This window comes from Balaenoptera acutorostrata, chromosome 14 (genome assembly GCF_949987535.1).
Source record: "Balaenoptera acutorostrata chromosome 14, mBalAcu1.1, whole genome shotgun sequence".
Classification (NCBI taxonomy): Eukaryota; Metazoa; Chordata; class Mammalia; order Artiodactyla; family Balaenopteridae; genus Balaenoptera; species Balaenoptera acutorostrata.
Window position 1 is genome coordinate 71,079,934 of NC_080077.1, and position 11,588 is coordinate 71,091,521.

At 38.5% G+C, this 11,588-nt stretch overlaps 1 protein-coding gene across 3 annotated transcripts in view; it reads left to right on the plus strand.

The window, feature by feature from the left end:
• Positions 1-8,785, plus strand: part of RARS2 (arginyl-tRNA synthetase 2, mitochondrial) — an 84,666-nt gene extending 75,881 nt beyond the window's left edge. For all 3 annotated transcript variants that reach the window (XM_007195931.2, XM_057527547.1, XM_028162297.2), the window contains 9 exons: positions 1,043-1,103; positions 2,294-2,370; positions 2,873-2,997; positions 3,597-3,664; positions 3,749-3,858; positions 4,312-4,407; positions 5,342-5,416; positions 6,790-6,853; positions 7,330-8,785. In XM_007195931.2, coding sequence (XP_007195993.2) covers positions 1,043-1,103; positions 2,294-2,370; positions 2,873-2,997; positions 3,597-3,664; positions 3,749-3,858; positions 4,312-4,407; positions 5,342-5,416; positions 6,790-6,853; positions 7,330-7,416 — 763 coding nt within the window. In that variant the 3' untranslated portion in view covers positions 7,417-8,785. The remainder of the gene's footprint in view (positions 1-1,042; positions 1,104-2,293; positions 2,371-2,872; positions 2,998-3,596; positions 3,665-3,748; positions 3,859-4,311; positions 4,408-5,341; positions 5,417-6,789; positions 6,854-7,329) is intronic.
• The last annotated feature ends 2,803 nt before the right edge of the window (positions 8,786-11,588 follow it).

Genomic DNA, 11,588 nt, shown 5'->3' on the forward strand with positions numbered 1-11,588 from the left:
AAATTTTTCTTGTGATGAGAACTCTTAGGGTTTACTCTCTTAACATTAACTTTCATATATAACATACAGCAGTGTTAATTCTATTTATCATTTTGTACTTTACATCCCTAGTACTTATTTATCTTATAACTGGGAGTTTGTACCTTTTGACCACCTTCATCCAATTCCCCCTCTCTCTATCCCTTGCCTCTGAAATTCTACAAATCTTATCTCTTTTTCTATGAGTTTGTTTGGTTTTGAATTATAATTGACCTACAACACTACGTTAGTGCCTGTTACACAACATAGTGATTTGGTATTTCTGTATATTCAAAATGATCACCATGGTGAGTCTAGTTATGATATGTCACCATACACAGATATTACATAGTTATTAACTATATTCTCCACAAGTTAATTAGCTCTTAATTTTAAAATTCAATATTTAAATAATTTTCACCTAAAATTTCTCACTTAAAATTTTATAGTTTATGGTTTGTTTTTAAATATTCTGTACTGTGTGCAAACTGGGTATTTTGTCCTTAACCAGAGATAAGAGGTAAGTGGAATTTTTGTCAAAGGAATTTATGGTCTTTTTAAATGCTTTAGAAAGTATTGCTTTCGAATGATCCAAGACGTTGGAAGAGTAGCTAGAAGATACTATATCACCTATGTTTTAAATATGTTCTTTAAGAAAGTATATTGCAGAAAAGTGACAGGAAGGTAATTCTTCCCAGTAGAGGCTTAGTTAACAAATCATAAAACATTTACCTATAAACACCTTGCCTAGAGCTATTTAGTTATTATTACTACTTGTCCCAGAGCTTTTATTTATTTTTGATCTTTTCACAGCACTTTCATAATTCTTTTCCCAAAGCTGTTTTTGTTATTACTACTTTGTATCAAAGTATGGTACTGGGATTATATAAGCATGGGTACTATACCCGAGGCTTGGAATAACAGTAGTTCGTAATGAGAAAAGCCTCATTACTAGTAAATAGGTAAAACAAATTATTACCCAGATCTGCTTAGTAACTCTTAATCTATGGCCGTTTTTTTTCAGAGATCTTGCAGCTGCTATAGATCGAATGGACAAGTATAATTTTGATAAAATGATTTATGTGGTAAGTAATCACAATAAAGAACAAAAGGTTATGATCCCTACTTCATGAAAACTGCAAAGATAGAAATTGAATGCCTTGTTGAAAAACTAGGCAAAAATAATTTTCTCAAACTATAGAAAGGATTCAATGTTAAGTGTATGTATGGTGGCAAACACTATGTTTTAAAAAAAAAAACTTAAAAATTAAAAAGTTCACATTGCTTCATAGTAAAAAAAAAAAATTACCCAAATGAATGGTTATGTGTAACAAATATGTACATGTCACTATAATGCATTTTTTTAAATAACTTTCTATTTTAAATATTTTAGGACTCACAGAAGTTTCAAAATGGTAGAGTTTCCATGTAGCCTTCAGTCTTCTCCAAAGATAATATCTTACATAACCATGATACTTTGTCTATACCAGGAAACTAACATTGGTAGAGACCTTAGTTAAATTTCACCAGTTTTTACACACGCTTGTGTATGGGCATGGTGGAGGGGGTATGAAATTTTATCACGTGTAGATTCATGTAACCATCACCGCATTCAGAATACAAAACTGTTCCATCACAAAACAGCCTCTCTTATGGCAACCACTTAATAATCATGCGTTCCTCCAACCCTAACCACTGGCAACCACTGCTCTGTTCTCCATCATGCAGTTTTGTCACTTTGAGAACGTTATATAAATGGGACCACGTTAGGTAACATTTTGAGGTTGGCTGTTTTCACTCAGCATAATGAATGCCCTTGAGATCCACCCAAACTATTGCATGTGTCAATAGTTTGTTCCTTTTATGCTGAGTAATATTCTAGTCTCCTCTTCCCTTCCTTTCTTTCTGTGTGCAACCTCCCTTTCCCCGAAGGAAAAAAAAAGTTGCTATTAAATATCTTTTTAGAGCTTAGCTTTGGCCTTCTTGGAGATAAAGGTCATAAGAGCTGAGAGAGGAGGAATTTAGATAGAATACTCAGAAGGTTAAATTTCATATTCCCTCCTGACTCAGTGGAGTGCTGCAGCTCTTAACTTCCTTCTCTTTTAGAGGACTCACCTTAGACCTTCTTCTGGTGGCATCCGCCTTGTGTGCTTATTTAAAACATATCCACTGACAGTGACTCTAGTCTGTCAAAACTCAAACATTTTTTTATGTCCAACCTATTGTAGATTAACTTATCAGTGTTCTTTTATTTTAAATACATTTTTTTCTCAAGACAGATAAAGGGCAAAAAAAGCATTTTCAGCAAGTGTTCCAAATGCTGCAGATCATGGGATATGACTGGGCAGAAAGGTACCGTACTGTCTGCATGGTTCTTAATTGCCTGCTCAAGATTAAAGTTTTGCTAGGTCAGCCATGTCCAAAAATATAGCAAATTGTTAAAGATTTTCATTCAAACTTAACTTCTTTGTTTCAAGATGTTAGTGTTAGATGTTAGAAAAAACAGATTTGTTCTTTGTGCTAATTTTTGTCCTGGTTATATTAATTTCTAGCTTATAAACATTTAATAAATGGTTTTATTAGATATCGCTCAGTGGCTTGATTTTCAAAATTCTTAATTCCCATCTCCTTTTTTTCATAAAGGCAACTAGTAATTTAATCATATGCTAGTGATTATGAAATGAAGCTGTGTGTTTAACATCTTCCGTGGCATACGTCACAGCATATTTCAATTTATTAATTTTTTAAAACCTCTCTATGAGAGTTGAAGTTAAGACTGTTCTCTATAAGGGTATTGTTATATTCTTTGATCACCAGCTCCTTTTCGGTGAACTAAGTGCCTGCTCCATTTTAGGTGCCAGCACGTGCCCTTTGGGGTAGTGCAGGGAATGAAGACGCGAAGAGGAGACGTTACTTTTCTGGAAGATGTTCTAAATGAGATTCGACTGAGGATGCTACAGAACATGGCTTCTATTAAGAGTGAATTCATTTTTTTGTTGTTACAGGCATAACTTACGTGCACTTTTATGTTTTGCTGGACTCCTGTCCAGTGTGATGGATTATGACCATCCCTCCATTGAACTTTCATAAACCTTGGCACAAATAGCTTTGCTAATTCAAGGTGCCAGGATTTCTAGACTTGCTGCTGGGCTGTTACTCAGTTTAGTAATGGGAACTGATACACCCTGAGCCTCTTTTCCTGGGCAGCTTCAGCATTGTCACTCCACGGTTGGAGTGCCTGTGCAAAGTTCCTGTGTTCCATAATCAGAAGCAAGTCCCAAGTCCTTATGGCTTTGTTTAACCTTCACCTTTGGAAAAATAAGTACCAGCTCTATCTAATGTCTTACAAGGGATGTTTGTAAGAAAAATAAATTCGTGTTTCTTCCCTTTTAACAAAGGCTTGAAAACATCATTATCAAAGTTAAATCAGCCCACATTAGGACAGTTAATTGCCTGCTGTACACCTGTTTATTCTTGATGCTGTCAGCATATGGTTTTGTCAGGTTTTATCTCCACTTTAGTCCCGGATTCTGTACAGTTTCATGCAAGGTTAAAGGAGCTGCCTTTGTCTATTTTAGCTACCAGAGAGCTGGAGAACCCCCAGGAGACAGCAGAGAGGGTGGGGCTCGCAGCCGTCATCATTCAGGTCTGTGAAGACTGCTTCCCGGGAGAGCCTTTTATTTGGTACGAGGACAAATCCCAGCGCTGAATATTTCCTCTGTCATTTTAGGACTTCAGAGGTTTCCTGTTATCTGACTATCAGTTCAGCTGGGATCGTGTTTTCCAGAGTCGCGGGGACACGGGAGTCTTCCTGCAGTACACACACGCCCGCCTCCACAGGTGAGAGGGGCCTGCAGGGAAACACTGGGCTGCTCTGTCCTTCCCAGGGTGGGGTCTGGATGGAGTGATTCCGAGACCAAAGGCCCTGTTTTCTGGGCTTCTCCGACATCTCACATTCAAAACTAGTTGAAGTACAGTGGACCTCTTATTATGTTTGGATCTTGTGGGGTTTTTTAAACATTTATGTATTGCACACCTATGAAATGGAATGCTTTTATGTATATTACCTTATTTAGTACCCAGAATAACCCTGCCAAAGAGTATACTCTGTTTTCAGATGAAGAAACAGATTTAGGAAAAACTGAGGCATTGGGTCAAATGATGGTAGCTTCCGAGTCTAGGACTATATTAAGGAAAGCAAGACTGTGCGTTATGAGGTGATGTTCATCACTTGCAACTGAGTCCTAAGATGACTTGTTTAATCCTTTGTTGTGTTTAAACTTGTGATAACAGTTTGGAAGAGACTTTTGGATGCGGTTATCTAAATGACTTCAACACTGCTTGCTTACAAGAGCCACAGTCTGTTTCCATTCTCCAGCATCTTCTCAGGTACAGTTTCCTAACATTATCAAGTCTGCTTCTGCTCCGTGAAATGACTGTTGTAGTTTGCTGACCACTGGAATCAACAGGCCAGTGACTCTAGACAGTGCCAATCCAAAGGTGTGACCAAAAAGTGATTGCCTGCCCTTTGGGAGCAGACAGAGGGCATGCTCACGGCTAATCCTGGGGCTTAAAAAATATTATCACCATTGAATTAGCCCAGGTGTCTAACACCCTTTAGGTCATGGTGTGAGAACGTAAAGCCTGGTAAAAGCATAACCTTTTAGTGTAGAAACGATCATCTTCTCACCCTCTGTGATAAGTGAAGGAAGATCCCTGCCTTTGTGCACCATCCCTGAGACCATAAGCCCTTCATTTGCCTCTTGGTTTCAGTTCAGCTTCAAATACACTGGGCAAGAGACCATACTTCTGAGCTGTCATGAGCATTATCCGTGAAGCCAGACTTGTCAGGAGAGACTGATGAATATCTGGAAGGGATATGGAGGGTTAACAACAAGGCCTATTTCTCTGATTGCCACACAGTGGTCAGTGGTTCTTTCCTGGGATGAGGGGTTAGTTTACTAACATTTGGCTAATTTGTGAGGAAAAATAAGCCAACCTGGTTTTCTTGGCAGTGAGTAGACTCCTGTTTGCTAGATTATGTTCCTAAGCATGGCTAGAGGCTTCGTACATTTAACAGCCATGATTTGAGTCCTTGCTTTGGGCTAGGCCTATGGGATCTCAAGGTGATTTAGAAAGTACCTGCCATCAAGGAACTTGTAAGAAAGAAAGATGTGCCTTTACCTTCAAACTTACGCAAGGTCTTTTTTCATATATCTTCTACCATTAATGATATCAAGTCAACCTTACATCGTAGATCTTAGCTTAGTGTAATATGCACCCAGCCTTCCCCTGCCAACCACTCCTGTCATCTTTCTTTTAGGTTCGATGAGGTGCTTTATAGGTCAGCCCAAGACCTTCAACCCAGGCACATTGTCAGTTACCTTCTAACTCTAAGGTATGTTATAAACTTGCTATTTTTGGGTATTAAAAGACATTTGATATGACAAAGGACCTTTCTTTCATCTAAAGGTCTCCTATAGACAAATCCATTGGCCTAAAAAATTATATGCTTTAAGTTACAGGAATTCTTGCTTCATCTTTGCAAATTAGCAGTTAATGTTCATTCATTCATTCATTCATCCAGTGACTGAAGGTCTGGTCACTGGAGTCTAGTGAACGGGAACCTATAGGTACATCATGGGTGGTCACAGTACAGCACGTGTTAGGATAGATTGGACGTGAGGGGCAATGTTAGGGCACTTAGCCCAGCCTTGAGGGCTCAGAGGAGGCTTCTCAGAGGAGAGGAGTAGATGTTAGGAGAAGCAAGGGGGCAGAGAAGGAGAGAAAAGCCCCGAGTTGAGCAAGAACATGATACATTAAAAGAACTTCTGGGAGAATGAGTATGTTGTGTACTAAGGCATTCTGACTTATTTTCAGGGCAGTGGGGTTCATAAAAAGGTTTTAAGCAGAGGCACAGAAAAGTCAGTCTGATAGAGGGTAGAGAATGAATTGGAAAGCGAGTAGATGACACTTGGATAGAAATTTCACGGTGGCTGTTTTAGAAAGTTTGAATAGAGGTTGAGTTTTATAGCAACAGTTGTATCTTCTCATAAAGCTATTTAAGAAAGGAAGTATTTGCTTTTACTCAAGATTTACTGAAATCAGAGACTTATTGGGACTTTTTTCTTGAATATGCTTTTTACCTTTCTTCCCCAGATTTATAGATTTTTTTCCTTTAATTTCCACTTAGACATGTAGAGATGAAGAAGCCAGAAAGTTTTATTAAATGTCACTTAATCATTGAAACTAATGTCATAAGCATCATTTCTCTGGCACTGTTCTTCTTGCTGCCATAACCTAAACAGAAAAAATATTTTAAAGAAGAGTGGCCAGTGTATGCAGAGTGGATTGATAACTAGTCTTACCCCACCTCCTCCCAGTACAGAAGGAGACAGGCCAGACCATGTTTATACATTTCATCTTGAGGGATGCCTAAATAAGGGAAAACTAATTATTAGAAAAGAATCCCCTATACTTGTAAAACTAACAATAAAATCATAATCTTAAGAACAATGAAACTCTAATCATAACACCACCTGGTATTAGTAGAACCAGGACCAAAAATCTAAAACCGGAGTTTAGTGTGTTTCACTTTGCCAGTTATTGAAAAGCAGTGAATTCAGCCTCAACTTCCCAACTTTGGAAATATCCTTTAGTGGCTCTCGGCTTTGATTTCTCTAAGTTGAGGGAGTAAGATTATATATCAAGCTTATATGTTACACAGGAAATTAGCTGGTCCTAATCATGATTATTCTCTTCCTGTTTCAGTCATCTTGCAGCGGTGGCACACAAAACACTACACATAAAAAGCAGTCCTCCTGAAGTGGCCGGGGTATGTTATGTTGAGTTTTGCTGTGTAATGTAATCTCTAGCATCCTCAGACTTATTACTGAGTCAGTCTTGTAAATGTTTCTAAAGTAGCATCCTGTTGTTCAACTACAGCAGTGTACTTACACACTCAAGGTAATAATTAGAATTGGGCTGTAACAATCAATGTTACTTTCCAACATACTGGACCATGAAACACCTTTTCCTACATCAAGTGATAGGGTGATTAGTTCCCCTTATCTGAAGCTATACTTTATGGTGTTACTGTTACTCCACTCCACAACCCTTGGGTACCAGTCTTACTATAACAAATTGTAGGAATTTGTCTTTCTTTGCCTACAGGAAACCCTAGGGCACTTGGAGATACTGTTCTACTTTAAATTAGAAAAAAGTTAGAATTACTTCTAAAAGCAATTTTATCTATTCACTTACAGTTAGCCTGTTACTGAATTGACCTTGAATCATTCTTGATTTTTATAGGCCAGACTTCATCTTTTCAGAGCTGTCCGCTCAGTCCTAGCCAACGGAATGAAACTTCTTGGAATAACACCTGTATGTAGGATGTAATTTCTAATTAAAATTGCTTTTAAAATACTAAATGAATTCTAGTTATCTATTCTTACATGCCTTGCTATTTAGAATAGAATTGAAACTATTATTCTGTGTCAGAATCTATATTTTATTGTCTATATTTTATTAAGTGATTTATCAACTTATTAAATCTTTATCTTTTAAAAAAATCATCTGAGTTTCCTCATGGTCAGTAAGTACTAAACAGACTTTTGTTAAACTAAGTTAAATCTTTTTAAAGTCATTGTGGTCTACCGGAGACAAAGGATTAGAGTTTAAACTCTGGCTTGAGGGTTTTTTTGTTTTTCTTTTTTAATTGAAGTATAGTTGATTTACAATATTTCATTAGTTTCAGGTGTACAACATAGTGATTCAATATTTTTATAAATTAAACTCCATTTAAAGTTATTACAAAGCAATGGCTATATTTTTCTGTGCTGTGCAATGTATCTTTCTTCCTTATTTTATACATAGTAGTTTGTATCTCTTAAGCCCCTACCCCTATCTTGCTCCTCCCCCCTTCCCACTCCCCACTGGTAACCACTAGTTTGTTCTCTACAGCTGTCAGTCTGTTTTGTTATATTCATTTGTTTGTTTTATTTCTTAGATTCCACATATAAGGGATAACGGAGTATTTGTCTTTCTCTGACTTATTTCACTAAGCATAATCTCTAGGCCCATCCACGTTGTTGGGAATGGCAAAATTTCATTCTTTTTATGGCTAATATTCATGTATATACACCACATCTTCTGTTGATGGACACTAGGTTACTTCCATATTTTTGCTATTGTAAACAGTGCTGCTATGAACATTGGGGTGCATGTATCTTTTTGAATTAGTGTTTTTGTTTTCTTCAGATATATACCCAGGAGTGGAATTGCTGGGTCATATGGTAGTTCTATTTTTAGTTTTTTGAGGCGCCTCCACACTGTTTTCCAAAGTGGCTGCACCCATTTACATTCCCACCAACAGTGGGAGTAAAAGTCCCCTACTGTGTCTGTGCACAAATGTGCACACTCCTTGTGAGCAGTGTCCAGGCTTCCCACAGCCCTCCTGTCCCACCAGCCCTCGGACCAGCCAGGGGCCTGCCTTCCCTGTGCCGGACCCAGGGCTGGGGTGCCCAATATGTGGCTTGAACTGCTCACTTCCAGGGAGGATCTCCACCCGTGTGATCTCCCTTTTTCTGAGTCCCCTCCCTGGGGCACAAGTCCCAACCTGCTCACTTCTCTTCCCTTCCTACCCGATTCTGTGTGGATCTTTCTTACAGCCTTGGCTATACAGGAGTCTTTCTGCCAGTTTCCAGTTAGTTTTCAGTGAGACTGTTCCACATGTAGATATAGATAGATAGATAGATAGATAGATAGGATTTTTTTTTTTTAGTTTTTAAATAATTTTTTATTGAAGTATAGTTGATTTACAATGTTGTGTTAATTTCTGCTGTACAGTGAAGTGATTTGGTTATACATATTCTTTTTCATATTCTTTTCCACTTATGGTTCATCACAGGATATTGAATATAGTTCCCTGTGTTATACAGTAGGACCTTGTTGTTTATCCATCCTATGTATAATAGTTTGCGTCTACTAATCCCAGACTCCCATTCCTTCCCTACCTTGGCAACCACCAGTCTGTTCTCTCTGTCTGTGAGTCTGTTTCTGTTTCGTAGATATGTTCATCTGTGTCATATTTTAGATTCCACATATAAGAGGTATCATAAGGTATGTCTTTCTCTTTCTGACTTACTTTGCTTAGAATGATAATCTCTAGGTCCATCCATGTTGCTGCAAATGGCATTATTTCATTCTTTTTTTCATGGCTGAGTAATAGTCCATTGTTTATATATTCCACATCTTAATCCGTTCATCTGTCGATGGACATTTAGGCTGTTTCCATGTCTTGGCTATTGTGAATAGTGCTGCTATGAACATATGGGTCCATATTATCTTTTTTTTTTTTTTTTAATTTATTTTTGGCTGTGTTGGATCTTCGTTTCTGGGCAAGGGCTTTCTCTAGTTGTGGCGAGTGGGGGCCACTCTTCATCGCGGTGTGCGGGCCTTTCACTGTCGCGGCCTCTCCTGTTGCGGAGCACAGGCTCCAGACACGCAGGCTCAGTAGTTGTGGCTCAAGGGCCCAGTTGCTCCGTGGCATGTGGGATCTTCCCAGACCAGGGCTCAAACCCGTGTCCCCTGCATTGGCAGGCAGATTCTCAACCACTGTGCCACTAGGGAAGCCCCATTTATCTTTTTGAATTATAGTTTTGTCTGGTTATATGCCCAGGAGTGGGATTGCTGGATCATATGGCAATTCTATTTTTAGGTTTTTGAGGAACCTCCATACTGTTCTCCATAGTGACTGCACCAATTTACATTCCCACCAACAGTGCAAAGAGGGTTCCCTTTTCTCCACACCATCTCCAGCATTTGTTATTTGTAGACTTTTTAATGATGGCCGTTCTGGTGTGAGGTGGTACCTCATCGTAGTTTTGATTTGCATTTCTCCAATAATTAGCAATGATGAGCATCTTTTCACCACATGTAGATATATTTTTGATGTGTTCATGGGGGGAGGTGAGTTACACTTCCTCCTACTCTGCCATCCGATCTCTGCCTTGACATTTCTTACAGTGCCATTCATCCAAAAACTCTTCTTGTAACTGAGATTATGTGTTTCCATGTTTTAAAATTGATGAGGAAGAAAAATCTCGATTTTCTTAGAATTATGACTGTTCTTAATAAATTTCGGGAGCACAAAATTGAGCTTTTTTGTCAATACAGCTGACAACTCCTCCCAGAGAACAGGTCTCATACTTTTCATGGCTGTTTACAGGTAACTCTTAACAGACTATGGGAACTGGGGCATTGAACACATTTGAATAACAAGGAATTACTTTACAGATGTCGAATTAGGATCTTTGTAAAAATTAGTCCATTAAACCACATTTGAAATGGAGTTTCTCAAACAGTTTCATGTATCTGCGTATTGGTAAGTATATTTTGTGTGACCTGCTTAGGAAACATGAGTAGGATGTGATCTGTTTGATGGTTACAGCTATCCTCATCTGAGAATTTCCATTCAGATCTGTTATAATTTATTCTAACTATTGCTACTAGAAATCTTCTGAATACCAATGACAATCTAATTTTATGCATAGAGAAGCAAATTAGCATGAACTAAAGCTTCTTTAGTTGAATGAGCATAGTTTTATATTGGCAAGTATGGTATACCTTCTTAATCCTAGAAAAGACTCCAATTTTAAGTGAATTATCTTCCAGTTTATTTTCTACTTAAAGTATCATCAGTATTTCCTTAGCACAAATCAGCCATGGAATAAAAAGTTGGGACATGTTTTACACGTCCAATATCTCCCTCCCCTTCTTTGAACAAACATTCCCCTTCCCAGATCTGTGGTAGCTTCCTTAGTATTTGTTTTTTTTCAGGGGGGGGGGGAGTTGTTTGTTTTTAATATCTATTTATTTATTTTGGCTGCGCCCGGTTTTAGTTGCTGCGTGTGGGATCTTTAGTTGAGACATGCGAACTCGTAGTTGCAGCATGCATGCAGGATCTAGTTCCCCAACCAGGGATCGAACCTGGGCCCCTTGCATTGCGAGCGTGGAGTCTTAGCCACTGGACCACCAGGTAAGTCCCTTCCTTATATTTGAATCTTGAGTAAAATGACACAAGGGACAGTGATGGTTAGAGCCAAGTCTCTCTGAAAGCAGCTCTCTGAAAAGGCTGTTCATTAATTCCTACAACCTAGAGCCATACAGCCTTGATTGCAGTCCTTATAAATTCCTTTTTTTTTTAAGGCTAGCTGGAGGAGGTTTATAGCCATTTTTTGCAACCAAAGAGCCTTGATAAAATTACAACATACAGAAAGTTAAAAAATTAATGTTTTGGGCTTGTGTTTATGTTTCTGCATTATCTTTTTTTTTTAATTTATTTAATTTATTTTATTTTTGGCTGCGTTGGGTCTTCGTTGCTGCATGCGGGCTTTTTCTGGTTGCGGTGCACAGGCTTCTCATTGTGGTGGCTTCTCTTATTGCGGAGCACAGGCTCTAGGGACACAGGCTTCAGTAGTTGTGGCTCGTGGGCTCTAGAGCACAGGCTCAGTAGTTGTGGCGCATGGGCTTAGCTGCTCCGCAGCATGTGGGATCTTCCCGGACCAGGG